This window comes from Hippoglossus stenolepis, chromosome 20 (assembly GCF_022539355.2).
Source record: "Hippoglossus stenolepis isolate QCI-W04-F060 chromosome 20, HSTE1.2, whole genome shotgun sequence".
NCBI classification, from domain to species: domain Eukaryota; kingdom Metazoa; phylum Chordata; class Actinopteri; order Pleuronectiformes; family Pleuronectidae; genus Hippoglossus; species Hippoglossus stenolepis.
In genome coordinates, this window is record NC_061502.1 from 21,148,499 (window position 1) to 21,166,547 (window position 18,049).

The window sequence follows — 18,049 nt, forward strand, 5'->3', positions numbered from 1 at the left end:
AAAAAGAAAATGAAAAAACTATTGTCTGTTTTTCTTTATTGACAAATGAGCAGATTTTAACGACCTGAGATATTTAAATGTTTTATTTTGAATCAGATTCAACCTTTGACCCCAACAAACACAACTGATAAATATAAGAAACACAAAGTGACAGAAGCCCTACAAAACAAGATCAGACACAAAATGAACATCTTCACATGTGATGATTACAGCTACAAACCACTGACGACCTCACACAGGTCAGTGGTCCTCATGAGGACAGTAGTGATGATGTCACAAAGGTGAGGTGATGACATCATACAGATTTAGTGGTGCTGTTGTAAACGAGTGTGTCCTGTTCTGACAGCGCCACGTGGGCGGGGCCTGTAGTGACAGGCCTATGGGAGCGCTCCCTCCTGTTCTTCAGGAAGCAGTAGGTCAGGATGGCCAACAGAGCCAAGATGGCCACCGACAGAACCACAGCCAGCGCTATGGTGCCTGAGGAGCAGAGAGTGAGATCACTTTCTGTCCACTGTCACCTGATATTCAAAATATGAGTAATCATCTTAAAGATCTGACCTGAGTCGTCTTTGTCATCCTTGTCGTCCTCAAAACGGTCAAACATCCCTCTGAAGAAGACGTTATGCTCTGAAGACACAAACACAACATTAAGTACAACTATCGGGAAACATACGGGACTAAATTGACTATATGGAACTATATGGACTAAAGGGAACTATAAAGTCAGAACTGCATGAAGCATTTAGACAACATGGACTGTATTGTGTACGTGACAACTACTTCTGGCACAACGTTTTTTCCTCTTTTGTACCAGTCACTCCATCGCAGATATCACCACACTTGTTTTCTTCCTCAAAGTTGTTCTCATTTCCTTGACAACCACCGTAGGTGAAGCGGTGGCACTTCCTGTCCAGGGGGTCGTAGTACCAGCGTGTGTGACCTGCCCGACATGGACCAGTGTGGGGGGGCTCCGCACACCGAGCTGCAGTAGGGTAGGATGGTGTTAGCATGTAACATGTTAGCTTCAGCGGATAATTAGCAGGAAAAGAAGAAACGGACCTTTCTTCTGGTTGACGTCGATGCTCAGCAGGCGAGTGAAGGTCTGGTTTACTGAGGAAGAGGAGGAGGAAGATCACCGCTATGTGTTTAGTCTTGTGTGTCTGTTTTGTGAGGACGTTTTGTTTGATCCTCACTCAGATGTGAATCAGTGTGTTTGTGTTACGTTTGTTGCAGTGTTCCTCATCTGATCCGTCGCTGCAGTGTTTCACACCGTCACACTCCAGACTTCTGTCCAGACAGCAGCCACTGCTGCAGATCAGCTGATCAGGATGACAGGCTGACCCACACACCTCTGAACACACCCACACACACACACACACACTTACTTATCCTTCACATCCTAAACAGTTAACCCTAACCATAAGGTGCATTGTGGGACTGACCTGTGGGGAGAGGGGCGCCCCTCTCTGCTTTTGCTGATGACAAAAAAAAAGAAACATGAATCATCAATCAGTGTTGTTTACGTGTGTGTGTGTTTGTGTTTGTGTGTGTGTGTGTTACCTGTGACTCCTTTGCAGGCAGACACACACTCGTCTTTGGTAACGTAGTTGTTGTTGTTTGGTTTACAGCCTCCGAACACAAATTGCTCACAGACTTCCGTAATGGCGTTGTAATGCCAGCGTGGAAACGAGCCGCGACACAGCCCGACCTTCACCGCAGCCAAACAGTACGCTGAGACAGAGACATGACACCATCAAGCATTTTATGATGTTTCATATAAAAAACGTTTCTGACAAAGGAAGAAGAAGAGAGAATCAGGAAATAGGGCTAACTGGTTCTCATGCTAACCTCAGTGGAAGAAAACAAGAGTTGTGTGTGTGTGCGTGCGGCAGGTATTCCAGTCTAACCAGTTTGAGGCGAGGCTCCTCAGTGTAAAAACACTGATTCACACTCTTGTGTGGTGGGAAAACAACGAAATCATCAGGGGACTACATTTCCCATGAGCACTCACAGCTGGACAGCTCTGGGCTGAGGACAAGGACGGTGACCTTGGTATCGTCTGATTGGCCGTTGGAGTCGGTGACGGTGAGCTTGAACACATATGAACCTGACTGCAGGTTAGAGAGTCGCACCTGGTCAAGTAGAGTGGTCTTCTGCAGAAATCACAAATCACTGAATTTGAAATCACAGCAACAGATTCTACACAAACAACTTATATCTAAATTAGATTATATATACAGTTGTATAATTCAATTTTTTGTGTAAACATTCAAGTTTGCCTCATTGTTTGTTTACTGGGCAGTGAGGTTGTAGGAATTCATTCTCCAAAGTTATGTCTTTCTGTGAAAAAATCAATACTCATTACCTGTAAAGAAAGAAAACCAAACTTATTTCATTTTGGAGGATTGGAAAGACCTTGGTCTCAATGGAACAAACACGCAGCAACTCTACCAGTGAAGGTCGTTAATCAGGTCGTTGCTGAACACAACTCATCATTTAGTTTACAAATTCTTGAAGGACTTTCTTCATCCCGTCTACATATTATTATTATATTGTCCTCATATTATCTTCTCTTTAATATGTATGTCAACCGATGGATGGTTTCCTACACCTAAACTAAATTGAAATATGAGATGAAGCAATAGTTTTCGATGAAATTATATGACTTTATGTACTCAAAGCAGTTTGTCAGTTTAGTAATATTAGATAAAGTACTCGCGGTACCTAGGTTTGCTCTGCACTCTCTGACCTGGGGTATTGTAGAAATGATGCTACTTGTCCTTGATTACACCCCCTACCGTTGATTATATTTTTCCTTATCATGGTTTGTCATGTACGTTTAAATAATAATACAAATTACTTTTACAACTTTATTTCAACTTTAAACACTTTAAGCAGGCTTTACCTCCATCTTGACGCCGGTGTCTCCACTCAGCCGACTCCAGTTGTAGTCAGTGATTTGGGCGTCGCCCAGCGTCAGGCTCTCGATGCCGTTCAGGGTCACCATCGCACCAGGCTGAACGATGACATCACGACCTGCGGTGGCGATGGGATCACCTAAAGAAACAGTGATGTCACTGAGAAACTGTTTGTGGTTGGGTTGCTATGGAGACACAATTTAGTATCAGTTGGGAGAAACTGTCAAAATAAAAGCTGTTGAATTGACTGTGATCAGCTCCTGTTCCTTCAAAATAAAATAAGCTGAATTCATTGTGATCAGTTCCTTCAAAATGAAAGCAGCTGAATTGACTTTGATCTGACTGAAAGCTGTGGGTGATGATTGTGACCATAACATGCAGCACTAAGATGATCAATTACAGTCATGTATCAATCACTGGTTAACCATTTATTAATCAAACATCAATCACAATTACTAAATCAGTCATCAATTATTAAAGTCTTTTGTAATGGAAAATTCCACTGATCAATGTCTTATTACTGTTTTGACTGTTTTCTGTGCACTTAGCTGATACAGCATCAATGTCTTCCACCTCCTGTCGACCTTTATTTGTGTAACTGTAACAGTGATGCCAGACAGCAGACGGTTCCTGTCTGCTGTCTGTTCTGTATCCCATTCATCACATTGTATAAAAACCTTCCTTTTTAACTTCTCGTGGTTTCACTCTGAGCCATGTTGCTGTGTAACCCTCTGCAGAGCTAATCATTAAACCTCGAAGACAACTCCGGTCTGAGAAACTCTTTATTTCAAATCTCATGATAAGTTTCCACGACACTTTGTATGAATAATTATTGGTGACCGTCTATAGACTGTGATCCGTGTATTGATCTGTGTATTGATCCGTGTATTGATCTGTGTATTGATCTGTGTATTGATCTGTGTATTGATCTGTGTATTGATCGACATTGATCCGGTGACACTGTGATGGTCCAGGTGTGGACTCACCTGTCCCCTGTGGTCCCGCCAAGTGTTTCTGGAACACGGACTCTCTGATGAAGCTCTGGTACCCGGCCTGGTTCACGAACCTGCACACGAAGCGGTTTCTGTGGACGCAGCTGAACAGGACGCAGGTGCGATTCTCCGATTCTGCCGCTCCGGCGGCGCGCGGCTCCAGCAGCGCCAGGTTGCAGCGCGGGTTCCCGCAGCACGCGCGCTCACAGACCTCCATGGTGAGCACGCGCTCAGTGGACATTAGCACCGCCCCCTCCTTCAGTGCGTCCTCCGCGTCCAGCACGAAGTTGTCCTGACCGGAGCGTCGAGCTGCGCGGCACTGCGCGTCCGGCGCCGCTCCGCCTTGCCGCAGCAGCGGCAGGAGGAGGAAGAGGAGCAGGGGCGGCAGCAGGGAGGAAGAGGAGGAAGAGGAGGAAGAGGAGAAAGAAGACATTTTCAGCTGCAGTCAGTGTAAATGCAGGGAGAGGAAGAGTTTACCGCGTGTTGCTCCTTGGTCTATACAGGTGTGTCTCACCTGCTCACACACAGGAAGAAAACTCCTCTGACGTCACTCGGGTGTGTCCAGGAGGCGGAGTCTCTTTGTTGATGTTTTCTCTCAGTACATATAATAAATGTTTTTATTGTTTAATAATAAACTCATAAGGTTTGTCTGTGTAAACATGTTTATACATTTTATCTAAATAAAATCAGATGTGTTTAAAAGCTATTGTTACTGACACTAAACAATATCAAGATAATTTATAAATTTATTATGAATCAATCAATCAATCAAATTTTATTTGTAAAGCTCATATTCACAAATCACAGTTTGTCTCATGGTCTTTAACAAGGTGAGACGTCCTCTGTTCTTAACCTCAACAAGAGTCAAACTACTAAAACCTTTAACAGGTAAAGAAGGTAGAAACCTCAGAGACACGTGTGAGGATCCGTCTCCCAGGACGGACACAAGTGAACAGATGTCACGTGGAACAGAGGACATCACCAAGATAATGGTACATTTTGAAGCATAACTGGAGGTCAGTGAATTGATACATTATTGTTAGTAACGGTCGAGGATCCGAGGAGAAATACTATATATCAAGCAGTCCTGCTGCAATCACAGTCTATGGTCAGCAGCCAGCAAGATCAGGATCCACCATCAAGATCAGGTGCCACTATGTGTTTACAGTTCAGTACTTGGGTAAATTTAGTTGTAACTTTCATTACCAGTATCCGTGTGTAGTATCAAAATAAAAGCTCTGAAGATCTGAATTGATTTTCATGTGAAGTCTTGTAGTTTGAGTAGTGACCAGCAGGAGGCACTACTGCTTAACATTTACTCGCTCATCTGAAGGTTTTTCATTATTTTTTGAAAACATTGTTCTTTAAATAAAATCTTAAATAAAATAAAAGTGTCCTGACGATGTAAACAGGAAACAGCTCCTGCACGTGGTCGTATAACAGTTCTTCCATCTGATGAGTCTTGCTATAGATTATATAGATGTATATTCTATATATATGTATTAGACATAAACACATGTTGTTGCTTTTTACTTAAAATTATCATATAAATTTTAAAAAATGTGTTGAGTTCTGACTGGTCAAGAACATTATGATCAATAGATTCAATTAAAGGTGAATCAATGAATCAATACGATTTATTAAAGCTCTGAAAATAAAACCTTTAGTTGTGAAAAATAAATTATATAGAATTATATATAGAAGATTCTCATATTCATACATTTGTTATGACTGTCGTGAATCTGTTATTCATTCATCACTCATCCAATATCAATCTATTATTCATTTATGATTAGTTATTAATCTGTTACTGATTTATTATTGATAATTCTTGTTGTTCTGGTTTGTTCCTCATGGTTGATGCACTTATTGTGAGTCGCTCTGGATAAAAGCGTCATCTCAATGAAATGTAGTGTAATGTAATAATTAACCTATTTCTAGTGTGTAGTTCACACTCCGACCAGCACGAGCGCTGTAACAGGATATTGGTCAGAGCGGAAGTGACGCCGGTGGTTTTGGCAGTTCGAACAGAAGCAGCGACTCGTAAACTTTGAGGTGAAAAATCAAACAGATTATTGATCATTATTGATCTTTTATTAACGTTCACGTTCATTGTTCCTTTAACTTTGTCTCCTTCGTCAAACTTTTTCTAAACTTCGGTGATTCACAGTCTCGGTTCAGATGTTTGTGCTCAAACAAAGTGATGAGTTCATTTAAACTGTTTAAATCTGTTTAAATTCATTTAATCTGTTTAAATTCATTTAATCTGTTTAAATGTGTTTAAATTCATTTAATCTGTTTAAATTCATTTAATCTGTTTAAATTCATTTAATATATTCCAATCTGTTAAAATTAATTTAATCTGTTTAAATGTATTTAATCTGTTTACTGTTTATCTGTGACCTGACTTAAAGTGATTATTAATCAACAACAGATGTTTTCATGTGTTGCTCCAGTAGATCGATCAGACGTGCGTGATGAGCTCTGATTGGTCCATCACATCCAGGTGAAGCCATGGCAGAATTGTACGTGAACACACAGTAAGATTCAATGACATCATCATTTACCTGTCGTATGACATTCAATTCAATTTTATTTGTATAGTTATCTTCATAATATACAAGGAAGTTTAATCTTAAATGTAGAGATGGTGTCTGACTCCAGAACCCAGAGAGGGAGCTGGTTCCACAGGACATCACTGGTTTAGTTTCTGACGTGTCATGTGTTGAATCAATGTGGAAGAGATTCGTCGACTTGTCATCTAATTGTCTGCAGGAGCGCTCAGAGTGTGGCGGGGCCTGAGGAGAAGGGCGGGGCCACACAGGTCAGTGAGTACTGTAAAGATCTGCTGACGAGAGGACGAGAGGAGCTGAGTGTGGAGGAGCTGCGAGCAGAACGCTACTTCCTGCAGAGACAGAGGAACGTGGAGGGTACGTTGACTGGCGTGTTGACAGGCGTGTTGACAGGCGTGTTGACTGGCGTGTTGACAGGCGTGTTGACTGGCGTGTTGACTGGCGTGTTGACCGTGCTGATTGTGTGTTTTCTGCAGAGAGACTGAAAAGTCTGACGGAGATGAAGGAGCAGCTGAGTCATGAGCTCGAGGAGAAGAGGAAACTTTTACTGTTGAGAGAATCACAACAAGTACCACACAATAATACTTATGCAATACTACTAATACTAATACAGCTAATAATAACAGTTATTATTATTAGGGAATATAATAATAATAATAATAATACTATCGTAGGTTCAGAGGAAAAACTAAAACTCCTACACAGCAAATAAAGATGGACAAAAAGCTGATTTGTCTCAGCAGGTGCTTCATGCAGCCTCCTCTCAGACGTCAGATTCTTGTCGACCTCCAGCTGTTTCCTCCTTCCTGATATACGATGAGTCACAGTCCACTGCTGCACGGCCTGCTGGGTAATAAACACATGGTTCACACTTGTGTATACGTGAATCAGCTGTGACCAAACTCATTACGTGTTTCATCAAACAGAAACTCTGAACTACTCGACGAAATCTTCCTCCAACCTGACGACACAGGACTGAGTCTGAAGATCCAGTTCCCCAGACCAGGTGAGTCTCTGACCCTAGATCTGGTGAGACCAGGACTCATTCTGAGAAAACAATGTCTCGTGTGTCAGTAAAATGCTATCATTCAAGAAGGCCCTGAGAACCCCTCTTCAGACTTGCCTTCCCCAGCTTAACCCCCCACCCCATGTTTTTATTTTCTTAGTATACCTCACTATCATCATTTTTCTTTTTATTAAAGATTTTATTGTTTCCTTATTTTTATCCTTCACCATGTACAGCGACTTTGAGAGCTTTGAAAAGCGCTATATAAATGCGATTTATTATTATTAAACATGATTATAATATTATATTATTATTATAGATCAATAAGAAAACTGTTGTATATAAACCAGTGTTCATCGTGTGTTCATAATTTTTTCGTTTTGTGACTTTCAGATTGTCCTGGAGGAACGACCGGAGACCTCCAGACTCTGGTGGACCCCCATCCCTCCTCCGTCCCTCAAGAACCAGGCTCCTATACCACAAATAAGCTGAGTCCCATACAGGAGACCAGTGTGGAGGCTGGAACCTGGAGTCTACTGGAAGACCAGAGGCAGGACAAGAACCAGAACCAGAACCAAGACCAAGACCAGAACCAGAGCCAGGACCAGAACCAGGAGGAGATGGAACCTGGTACGTTATAGTGAGCTAAACAGAAATGAGCTGCAACTGTTAAGAGAGTAAGAGATAAGATAATCCTTTTAGTCCCACAATGATGATTGTGGGACTAATCATAATCAATGAATCTGCTGATCAATAAACATCATTAATAATAATCAATAATGATCAATAAACATAGATAATAATCATCAATACTCTGGGTCTTAATCAGCCGACAGGTTGTATTTTTTCTCTATTGATCTAATTTATAATCACATTAATTAGACCACGCTATGTTTCAGGACCAGCGGGGGGTGCTGTGGATGCCTGTGACCCAGAGGCTCGGCAGCAGCTGTTGGACATCTGTGATGTCACTTCCTCTCCTGGTTTTCATTGCGAGTCTCGGCCCCTCCCTCCTGTGAACAGCTGTCTGCAGCTGGGTAAGAATGCACACATCCTCACAAGTGTAAAAGACGGTTCTCCTCCTGTTTGGAGACGTTCTCCTCAGATTTAAGTCTCCCGAGGTCTTTCCTCTCAGACACTGTTCTCTTTGCTGCTTCCTGTAAAATGACTAATCCTGTTGTGTGTGTTGTGTCCACCAGGAGGCAACCTGTATCACATCTACTCCAGAGTAGTAGATGAAGAAATGTTCTCCATTTATAAAGGAGCCACGAATGACGACAACGTTCTCGTTAAGGTTTGAACGCACATTACATTTCAATTCTGAGATTAATTCAGAAACCATGGTGACAGGTGTAATCTGTGATTCATCAGCATCTGAGGCTCATGGGTAGTGTAGTATCACCTGTCAGCAGCTCATTTAACAGGTCATGTAAATATGGTCTCCATGGTGACAGACATGTCTCCTGTGCTGCAGGTGGATCGTTGTCGTGTTCCGTGGGATTTTCATCAGTTTCGTCGTCTGAAGAAAAACTCGTCCGTCGACAGTCTCCCTCAGATCAGCTGTTTCCTGTTCCTGGACGGCTGCATCACCGTCTACACCTGTCCACCTGACCACATGTTCACCGTAAGTTACTTCCTGTCCACGACACACCACGAGACCCAGACTGAGGACCTGACACACCTGTGCGTGTGTGTGTGTATCAGGAGCTGACGGAGTGTGAGGACTCGGTCGTTCGTAAATCTCTCCTCCTGCTGCAGTTGGTGTTGGAGCTTCACTCTTGCCGCTTGCTTCATGCGGCGCTGCGGCCGAGCATCCTCGTCGCCTCTTATCGGTACGTCAGCTCACAAGGGGGTGTCATGTGACTCTGAAGCTGTTGATTGGTTGTTGGTTGTTGGTCCAGAGGTCTGAACCTGGAGCGGGTCTTCCCGGTGGACTGGTCGTCATCCGTGGACGTGGACGTGCAGCAGGACGTCACCTCGGTGCAGCAGCTGTCGTCAGCTCACTCTTACATTAGAGTCGGTCTCCTGGAGCCGACGTCGCCGCCACAGTTGGTAACATGTCCAACTCGCCTGTTCTCTCTGTACACGCCCACCTACCTCACTGGGATTGGATGATACTAACCCCTCCTCCCCTTCCATCAGGTCGATCTGTTGGGCGTGGCTGAAACCGTCCACCTCCTCCTGACCAACAGCAGGATGGTCCTGGTGAAAGACGACGACGGTTGGACGGCCGAGCGGTTCAGCCAAGACGAGTCCTGGTACTGATATTAAAGGGGACATAGCATGCCCATTTGACCACAAGTTGATATGGTTCCTTGGGGTCTTAATGAAATGTCTGTAACATACTTTGGTCAAAATACCACAAGGATCATATAAAACAGCTCCTTTTTACCCTGTATAAAACAGCCCTCCACAGAGTGACCTGTTTTGACTGCCTGTTCCTTTAAATGCTAATGAGCCAGCTCCCCCCTCCCCCTCTCCCCCCATGATTTTAAACGATATAAATTCCATATTTTATATGATATAAATTATCAAATATGCATCCCATACTTTGTATTCCCCTTCTGTTGTCCTGGAGTTTTAATTTTCCCAATCACATAATTAAATGTCCCCCTCTGCCCCCCACTACAAGCACACAAGCAGACAGACAGAGAGAGAGAGAGGGGGGGGCTATGAAGACCATCATTTACCCCGAACCCCGACATTCAACGGGTACAACAACAAGCGGAGAAAGCAGAATCGCGGGCTGACCTTATATATACAGTCTATGGGGCTGACCAGCGGAGAAATGCTCGTCCCGTGTGAACAGCCAGGCGGCTGCGCGCTGGAGAACGGCGCTGCGCTGCCTCGCAGCGGCGCTTCCGTAAAGGGAGACTTCCTGTGTATTGTGACGACACAAAACACAGGAAGCTCATTCGAGTCACTCAAGCATGACGTTTCTGACTTAGAGGAACCATAACAAAACACGCGAGTGTTTTTTTTCCAGAGTTTTTGGGTTGGTAGACATGAGCCAGATACCCACATTAATGTGTAGAAGCACTAACAAAGTGGAATTTGCATGATATGTCCCCTTTGAATCATTAATTATATCAATAATACATATGTATCCCATTTCCTTGAGTGATATAACTTCCTGTCTGCAGCAACATGTTTCCAGGGACGTGGAAGACGTGGAGCAGGTTTTTCCGGTCGCTGCTGAACGCCAGCGGTCGCTGTTCAATGTCCGTCCTGTCGGACGTGACGGAGCAGTTGTCGCTTCTTTTAAAGTAAAACATCATCTGCACTTTCTGTTCGTCATTATTTTTCACATTTAAATCATTAATAAAGCAACTGTTTCACTGAATTTGTTTTCTGTTATCTGTGGAAAAAGATCAAGAGAAATATCTGTCTAAAAATATAAATTTGAAAACAGAGTTTAAAGGGATAGTTCACTGAAAAAATAAAATTCCCTCATTATCTCCTCAGCACTATGATGGAGAGGGGGTGAAGTGTTTGCGTCCATAAAACACTTCTGGAGTTTCAGGGGTAAACAGCGTTAGAGTAGAATCCAACACAACTGAAATAACTGGTGACTGATTCTTCAGACGTAATAAAACAGAAAAACCATAACATGTTTTTAGCCTAAAAGTCCACCAGCAGAATTAGCCACACGAACACACACCCCCGCGCCCTTGGGTGAGAGTGTGTGTGTGTGTTCCCGGTGTGAATATATCGGAGGATTATTTCTTAAGTAAAAGTCTAAAATACATGTTCTCCATTGTTGTCATGTGTCTGTAACTGGTGTGGTCACGCCTGTTTCTATAGAAACAACCTGAGTTAGATTTTAAACCTTTAAAAAACTGAACTTGTTCGATTTGAATCTCAGACGTTAAAGTTGAGTCATTTCTGCCTGAGGGGCGAGCGAGGCCTGCTGAGGCCTGTAGAGAGAGAGAGAGCAGTGTCTGTGTGTGTCTGTCTGTGTGTGCTGTCTGTGTGTGTGTGTGTGTGTGTGTCTGTCGTGTGTGTGTGTGTGTGTGTGTGTGTAGGAGGAGAAACAAACTGTCAGTCAAACTAAACCCCGCCCCCCACCTTCTTTTTCCTTCATACCTGAAACAAGATGAGACAGGGACGAGCTAGGTGGAGAGAGAGAGAGAGAGAGTAAGAACAACAGCAGGAACCAACAGAACCAACTCACCTGGACTCAGTGATGGTCTGGTTCCTTGTTCTCCATGTTCTCATCTGTTCTTTCATTTCCATGTTCTCCCCTGTTCTACATGTTCTCCATGTTCTCCTCTGTTCTCCATGTTCTGTTCGTTGATTTCCATGTTCTCCCCTGTTCTACATGTTCTCCCCTGTTCTCCATGTTCTACATGTTCTTCTCTGTTCTCCATGTTCTCTTCTTGCAGGTGACTCACTCAGGTGTTTGATTCCTCAGGTATGTTAGTTACACCCTGAACACACACACTCAATCTTGTACTGCTGTCTTAGTGGACAATCACGGGCGTAATATTTTCATATTATATTCATTATTATTTATTATTTAATGTTTAATGTCAGTGTTGTGATAATGTTGTAATGTTGAATGTTTGTGTTGATGATGTCACACAGGTGAATTTGTTCACTGTGTGTTTGTCAGGAGTAGGAGGAGTCATGTGACTCAAGTAAACACCTGAACAGAAAGAAGACACCACTTCACACACTCGGAAGTGTGTGCGTGTCTGTTTGTGTCTGACTCTGTGAGTCTGTGTGTCTATATGTGTGTGTTGTGTGTCTGCGTTTGTGACTCCATCCTTCATCAATTCTCATCCCGATCAGCAGCAGCCATGTTGTTGTTTCCCTCAGGTCTCATCACTCCCCTGTCGTCACTGCGTTGCCGTGGTGATGTTTGGTCGCAGGAAGAAGAAGCGCAGGCCGGAGATCTCGGCGCCACAAGACGTTCAACACCGCGTGCACACATCGTTCAACGCCACCACAGGACGTTATGTGGGTCTGCCACCACAGTGGCAGAGCGTCATCGACACGCAGAGGAGGCCACGCCCCCTGGTGGACCCTTCCAGGATCACTGAGGTCGAGCTCGGACCCAAGAAGGTCAGAGGGCAGGGGAAGTGGGGGGGCGGGAGGGTGATTCTAGAGCCGAGAGCCAATCATGACACAGATACATGGGTCAGGACTGAGGTCCCACACGGAATCAAAGTGACCACCAGTCTCTGGTAACCCTGGAAACGACTCCTGGTAACTGTACTTCTCTTTTACGGCTATAAATTCACGTCACATCCGTGTGAATCTGAACTTTTCTCCTACAGACGATTGTTCGCGGCAGTTTCATCGGTCACAGCGACTACATCAGTCACGTGATCTCTCAGATGAGCCATCTCTCCGTCTCCAGCTCCAACTCCCTGCGTCGCAGCAGCCTCTCGGCACGGAAACGAGCCCGGTCACTGGGTGGACTGTTGGAGTCCTCCCAGTTCGAGGAGCTCAATTGCAATGGAGACGTGAGGAAGAGCGACAGCAGCTCCACCTACTGGCAAGACCGGGTTTGCTGCGAGGCCGGTAGCCCCAAACTGAACGGAGCTCCTCAGGGAATCAAGTGTACCTGCCCGGTGGGGTTTGAGGCCACGCCCCAGAGGACAGGTGTATGGTACGCCCACAGTGAGGGGAAGGGGCTGACTTCCTGTAACTATCGCCTGAGACTAAGAGCAGCTGTCAACCACCTGCCTGACCTGCTGTCATCTGCCAAAGAAACTCCGAGAAGACCACACTCCTCCTACGACCTCAACGTAAGTCAGATCTGATTCAAGATGACACTACTCTCATATCTGTACGGTAAATATGAAGCTACAGCCAGCAGCTAGTTAGCTTAGCTTGTCATAAAGACTGGAAACAGTGGGAAACTGCTAGCCTGTCTCAAAAACCATCCGGAAAATGACGCCTTTAAAACACTGATACCTTATATTAACAATGTTTTTTGTTGCTAAATAAAAAATAAAAAATGTTCTTCACCAACATAACCCTAACATCCAGTTTCTAATGATGTGATCTATACCTATATACTATAATAATTAGTCAACAATATATAGTAAATCAAAAAATGACGATAAAAAATATTTCTCGTGTTTTTCTGTCGTCTCCCCAGTTGACCTCCCCTCCCCCTCCCATCCTGCTGCCTCCCCCGAACAGCACCAGCAGTCCCTTCATCATAGGGAGAGGTTTACCTCAGCGCTCGCTCCGCCCCTACGCCAGTTTTAACCTGACCACAACGCCCCAGAGCCAGCCTCACCAATCCCCCACTGGGTCACCTGCCCACCTCCCCACCCAACTCTGCCCCTCCTCCTCCCAGCAGACAGAACCTGATGGAGGTCGCGAGAAGGTGAGCCATGAGCAGTTCAAGGCGGCGCTACAGATGGTGGTGGACCCGGGCGATCCGAGGACGACCCTCGAGAACTTTGTTAAGATCGGGGAGGGGTCGACAGGTGTTGTCTGCATCGCCCGAGAGAGACTGAGCGGGCAGCAGGTGGCTGTGAAGATGATGGATGTGAGGAAGCAGCAGCGCAGAGAGCTGCTTTTTAACGAGGTAGGGATGGGGCGCAGGGGGTGGAGCTTTGTGTTTCCTCTTCCTCTGAAAGTTTGAACACAGATTTTATTGACTGTAGAGCCCTGCAGTCAGTCTGTCAGGCAGTTATTCAAAGGGGTCGACACTGAGGTAGAAGAAGATCGGCGGTCAGGGAGATAAAGCTGTGTCTTACAAGACATAATCAGGGGAATCAAAGCATCACCTGTTTCCTGCCGCACTGTGACATCATCAGTTCATTCCTCCTGTTTCAGGTGTTGATCATGAGGGACTACCGGCACCAGAACGTGGTTCAGATGTACCGCAGCGCTCTGGTGCAGGAGGAACTCTGGGTAATCATGGAGTACCTGCAGGGAGGAGCTCTCACCCACATCATCAGTGAAACCAGGTGTGCAGGAAGTCAAACAGGCCTGTTTGCTTGTTGGATTTTCTCGGGTCTCACCTGAGTTTGTGTTTCAGGTTGAACGAGGAGCAGATAGCGACAGTGAGCGAGGGCGTTCTGCAGGCGTTAACGTACCTTCACTCAGAGGGGGTCATTCACAGAGACGTGAAGAGCGACTCCATCTTGCTGACACTGGACGGGAGGGTAACACACACACACACACACACACACACACACACACACATTAGACATTACTTGATGGAGTAAATTACATTGTTGATGGTTATTTAATGATATAAAGTCTGATAGTTTCAGGGGTTAGGCCGGCACACAGTCACCTCATGAACCTAATAATGACGGTTTTATTTTTGTTCTAATTTTAATCTCCAATGGATTCAACACAACATACTCCAGTAAAGAACAAGTACCTTGATTCTTTACTTATGTAATACGTTACTCAGGACTCTTTCAAACCTTGTTCGGTTCAGAGCTTCAGACTCTTCAGTTTAGTCTGAACCTAAACTTTGTTGGATAGTTTGGACTTTTGGACCAATCACAGGAAGTAGAGACAAAATTAAACAGTAAAAGAAGAAGAAGAGGAGGAAGCAGCTGCAGTCTTCACCTCCGACGATATAATGTTTGAAGCGTGAGGACGTTCATCTGGTGCATTTGAACTAGTTTGAAGTACTGTAGTACTGTGGAGTACTGTAGTACTGTAGTACTGTAGTACTGTGCAGTACTGCGCCTGAAGGTGCTGATGCTGCTAGTGATACCATCATGATGTTACCATGGCAACCAGATGAAGCTTCATTCATCTTCTCCATTCAAACAGACTACCCCCCCAACTGTCAACACGTCACACGCTGTCTACAAACCAATCAGAGTCAAGTATAGGTAGACGCAGCCGAGTTGATGACGACAGGACGAACGTATGTCAGACAAAATCTTCGGTTAAGATTCTCATTCATCCAGGTCAGAAGTTGAACAAGTGAATGTAGGCAACTGGACTTTCTTGTGTTTCTTAAAGATGTTTCCTCCAAGAGGGTTAGGGCTAACCCCTTAACCTCTGTGGGTCTGAGTCGTTATGTTAAACATGCAGGTCGTTGAACCCCCCCACCACCACTTAGTGGGTCGTTGGGTTCCTCTGAGTCCAGGTGTGAATGGCTGTTGATCTGTAAGGTGTAGACCCATCCTGCTGTTGTGAGGTTTTGATGAAAGCCCAGTTTGGGTCGCCACAGGTTTTAAGAGCTTCCTCGATGTGTTGTTGTTCCTTCACTATGCCCTCGGTTCTTGTGGGTACGTTTTGTGCTCGGTGGTGTATGGTTCTGATGACCTCCAGCTTGTGTTCTAGTGGATGATGAGAGTCAAAGAGTAAGTATTGATCTGTGTGTGTTGGTTTCCTATAGACTTTAATGTTGAGGGTTCTGTCTTCTTCAATGTACACTGCACAGTCCAAAAGACCAGACTGTTTCTTCTGACATCCTCACAGGTGAACTTAAAGCAGCTCCTTTGAAGGAGGTCAGGGCTCTTCTTTCCACTTCCTTCATGTAGAGGTTAGCAACGATGGGAGACACTGGGGAGCCCATGGCACATCCATGTTTCTTCGTTGTATTGAAAGTAGGTGGTAGTCAGGCAGATTTCAAGTAGAGAACATATGTGGTCTAGAGTGAGGTCGGTCCTGTCAGGGAGGGTGCTGTCTAACAGGAGACGTGTCCTTGCCATATTGACTGCTTGTACTTACACGCATCCCTACTTCCTCTTCTTATTCTTCTCCCTCTTCGTCTGTAGATAAAATTGTCAGACTTTGGTTTCTGCGCTCAGATCAGTGAAGAGGTTCCGAAGAGGAAGTCACTTGTGGGGACTCCATACTGGATGGCTCCTGAGGTCATCTCCAAAACGCCATACGGTCCCGAGGTGAAATCACCAAACATCCTGCATCTCAGTTCACTCTGACCACACATTCACACAATGCCAATAAAACTGTTTCCTGTTGTCAGGTGGACATCTGGTCTCTGGGCATCATGGTGGTGGAGATGGTTGATGGAGAGCCGCCATATTTCAGTGACACTCCCATCAATGCCATGAAGAAGCTGAGAGACGAAGCAGCACCAAGCGTCAAGAACATCCAGAGGGTTAGACACACACACACACACGATGTAATGCATTCCCTAACCCTAACCTAAACCTAACTCTGACCCTAACCCCACGTCTTAACCCTCAAACAGCCCTTTGAAGTTGTGAGAACCAGACAAAATGTCCTCACAATGATGGTATTGAACCAAAATTGGCCTCATAACTATAGACAGACATTATGTATCTGCGTATTCAGATACACACACACACACACAGTGATTGATGATGTCACACTCTCCTGTGTTCAGGTGTCTCCCGTGTTACATGACTTCCTGGGCTGCATGTTGACTCGTGACACGCTGCAGCGTCGCAGCGGCACCGACCTGCTGAAGCACCCATTCCTGCTGCAGGCCGTATCCCCGCGCTGCCTGGTGCCCCTGGTGGAGCTGCACCATAAACGCATGTCGCTCTGCTAAAAACCTGAGAGTGTGTACGAGACGCTGAGAGCAGCTCGGCAGCATCACACCTGTGTCTCATTGGTCGCAACGAAGGACTTCAACAGCCAATCACATACCAAGTGTTGCTGTTGCCTATCAGACCTCTATCAACCAATAAGGTGAGTTAAATCATCCTAACAATGGCGGCACGGCGACTGGCTGAACACTGACAGTCAATTCAGGTCATGAACTTTGACCTGTCACCCCAGAGCAGGAAGTGATATCATCAAATCTTTTCAAAATAAATGTAGCTTTAGAAGAACTTTATGTTCAAGTATTAAAAATGTAAATGATTGATTTGTTTTTAAGGTTTAAAATGTTTATTCTTGTGAAAGATTAAAAATTTCTAACTTAAATTTTTTGTTGTTTGTCACAAACTTCTATTTTTGATCAACTTTAGTGAAAATGGGAATATTTAAATACATTTGACTAATTAACACAATCAATTATCAAAGTATTATTTTTTATGAAATAATATTTAAAATATTGTTGTCATACATGTTTTTATATTATTTACATTAGTCCAACTTTACTTTGCACATATTATATATTTATCTAAATTTACTTTACTTTATCGAAAATATCATAATGAATCTTTTTCTATTTTCATCTATTTGTTCATGATAATTTTCTAAATAAATCAGTCAATGATTTTATGATAACTGAACCACAACATTTATTCTTCATTTTATACATAATTTGTTTCATTTTGAAATCTCTAAATGTGACTAAATGATTAAGATTTAGATTTTTACACAAAACATTTAAAGTGATGAAGAAAAAGCTTGTGTGAGTTTATCGGGACAAAGAAACTCTGAGATAACATGAAGTTGTTTTAATGATTGTGTGTTTGTGTCACGTTACAAGAACACAAAGAAGAAAATAAAGACGAATTCAAGTGAAAATTTGATGTTTGTTTGTCTCTTCAATACACAAACATCTGTTAAAAAATCAATTCATTCATTATTTAACATTTTCTCTAAAGTAAAAGTTACATTTTCCTTCTAGAATTAAATTTTTACATTTATTTAAAAGATGAAAGTTTGGTTCTCAACAGAAAC

At 43.9% G+C, this 18,049-nt stretch overlaps 3 protein-coding genes across 12 annotated transcripts; 2 read left to right on the forward strand and 1 right to left on the reverse strand.

Moving 5' to 3' along the window:
* Positions 1 to 19: 19 nt before the first annotated feature.
* LOC118104001 (kunitz-type protease inhibitor 1) lies at positions 20 to 4,451 on the reverse strand. The gene is made up of 10 exons (XM_035151029.1): positions 3,905 to 4,451; positions 2,906 to 3,057; positions 2,012 to 2,153; positions 1,561 to 1,731; positions 1,443 to 1,475; positions 1,223 to 1,351; positions 1,060 to 1,110; positions 812 to 982; positions 559 to 627; positions 20 to 477 (listed from the first exon to the last, which is right to left on the reverse strand). Exons 1-10 carry the CDS (start codon positions 4,341 to 4,343, stop codon positions 296 to 298), a joined length of 1,539 nt encoding a protein of 512 aa, XP_035006920.1. The 5' UTR covers positions 4,344 to 4,451; the 3' UTR covers positions 20 to 295.
* Positions 4,452 to 5,874: 1,423 nt separating this feature from the next.
* On the forward strand, positions 5,875 to 10,832 carry bub1ba (BUB1 mitotic checkpoint serine/threonine kinase Ba). 7 transcript variants are annotated; one of them, XM_035151032.2, is made up of 14 exons: positions 5,875 to 5,965; positions 6,345 to 6,450; positions 6,686 to 6,840; positions 6,960 to 7,051; positions 7,224 to 7,333; positions 7,410 to 7,489; positions 7,883 to 8,119; positions 8,389 to 8,526; positions 8,689 to 8,783; positions 8,964 to 9,113; positions 9,194 to 9,321; positions 9,391 to 9,541; positions 9,632 to 9,747; positions 10,633 to 10,832. In XM_035151032.2, the coding sequence occupies exons 2-14, from the start codon at positions 6,425 to 6,427 to the stop codon at positions 10,757 to 10,759; spliced, it is 1,605 nt and encodes a 534-aa protein (XP_035006923.2). In that variant the 5' UTR covers positions 5,875 to 5,965; positions 6,345 to 6,424; the 3' UTR covers positions 10,760 to 10,832. The 7 variants fall into 7 exon arrangements, with proteins under 7 accessions (XP_035006923.2, XP_035006927.2, XP_035006921.2 ...); XM_035151036.2 differs by having other exon boundaries at positions 6,345 to 6,435; XM_035151030.2 differs by having other exon boundaries at positions 5,881 to 5,965; positions 6,367 to 6,450.
* A 756-nt stretch (positions 10,833 to 11,588) lies between these two features.
* Positions 11,589 to 17,489, forward strand: LOC118104048 (serine/threonine-protein kinase PAK 6). Of its 4 annotated transcripts, XM_035151122.2 has the most exons (11): positions 11,589 to 11,678; positions 11,875 to 11,903; positions 12,105 to 12,204; positions 12,311 to 12,556; positions 12,772 to 13,245; positions 13,602 to 14,039; positions 14,291 to 14,424; positions 14,496 to 14,622; positions 16,207 to 16,332; positions 16,416 to 16,550; positions 16,800 to 17,487. In XM_035151122.2, exons 4-11 carry the CDS (start codon positions 12,350 to 12,352, stop codon positions 16,965 to 16,967), a joined length of 1,809 nt encoding a protein of 602 aa, XP_035007013.2. In that variant the 5' UTR covers positions 11,589 to 11,678; positions 11,875 to 11,903; positions 12,105 to 12,204; positions 12,311 to 12,349; the 3' UTR covers positions 16,968 to 17,487. The 4 variants fall into 4 exon arrangements, with proteins under 4 accessions (XP_035007013.2, XP_035007014.2, XP_047193905.1 ...); XM_035151123.2 differs by lacking the exon at positions 12,105 to 12,204; XM_047337949.1 differs by lacking the exon at positions 12,105 to 12,204 and having other exon boundaries at positions 11,590 to 11,903; positions 16,240 to 16,332; positions 16,800 to 17,489.
* Positions 17,490 to 18,049: the final 560 nt, after the last annotated feature.

What these genes read in the sequence shown, in the direction of transcription:
- LOC118104001 (XM_035151029.1), bottom strand. Translation starts at nt 4,343, where the DNA reads ATGTCTTCTTTCTCCTCTTCCTCCTCTTCCTCCTCTTCCTCCCTGCTG. An exon ending in TGAGGAACACTGCAACAAAC is followed by an intron (nt 1,111 to 1,222) that starts GTAACACAAACA and finishes CCTCTTCCTCAG; the next exon opens with TAAACCAGACCTTCACTCGC. An exon ending in CGACGTCAACCAGAAGAAAG is followed by an intron (nt 983 to 1,059) that starts GTCCGTTTCTTC and finishes ACCCTACTGCAG; the next exon opens with CTCGGTGTGCGGAGCCCCCC.
- bub1ba (XM_035151032.2), top strand. Translation starts at nt 6,425, where the DNA reads ATGGCAGAATTGTACGTGAACACACA. An exon ending in GAGACAGAGGAACGTGGAGG is followed by an intron (nt 6,841 to 6,959) that starts GTACGTTGACTG and finishes TGTTTTCTGCAG; the next exon opens with AGAGACTGAAAAGTCTGACG. An exon ending in GAACAGCTGTCTGCAGCTGG is followed by an intron (nt 8,527 to 8,688) that starts GTAAGAATGCAC and finishes TGTGTCCACCAG; the next exon opens with GAGGCAACCTGTATCACATC.
- LOC118104048 (XM_035151120.2), top strand. Translation starts at nt 11,811, where the DNA reads ATGTTCTCCCCTGTTCTCCATGTTCTACATGTTCTTCTCTGTTCTCCA. An exon ending in TCAGGTGTTTGATTCCTCAG is followed by an intron (nt 11,904 to 12,310) that starts GTATGTTAGTTA and finishes TGTTTCCCTCAG; the next exon opens with GTCTCATCACTCCCCTGTCG. An exon ending in TGCTGACACTGGACGGGAGG is followed by an intron (nt 14,623 to 16,206) that starts GTAACACACACA and finishes CTTCGTCTGTAG; the next exon opens with ATAAAATTGTCAGACTTTGG.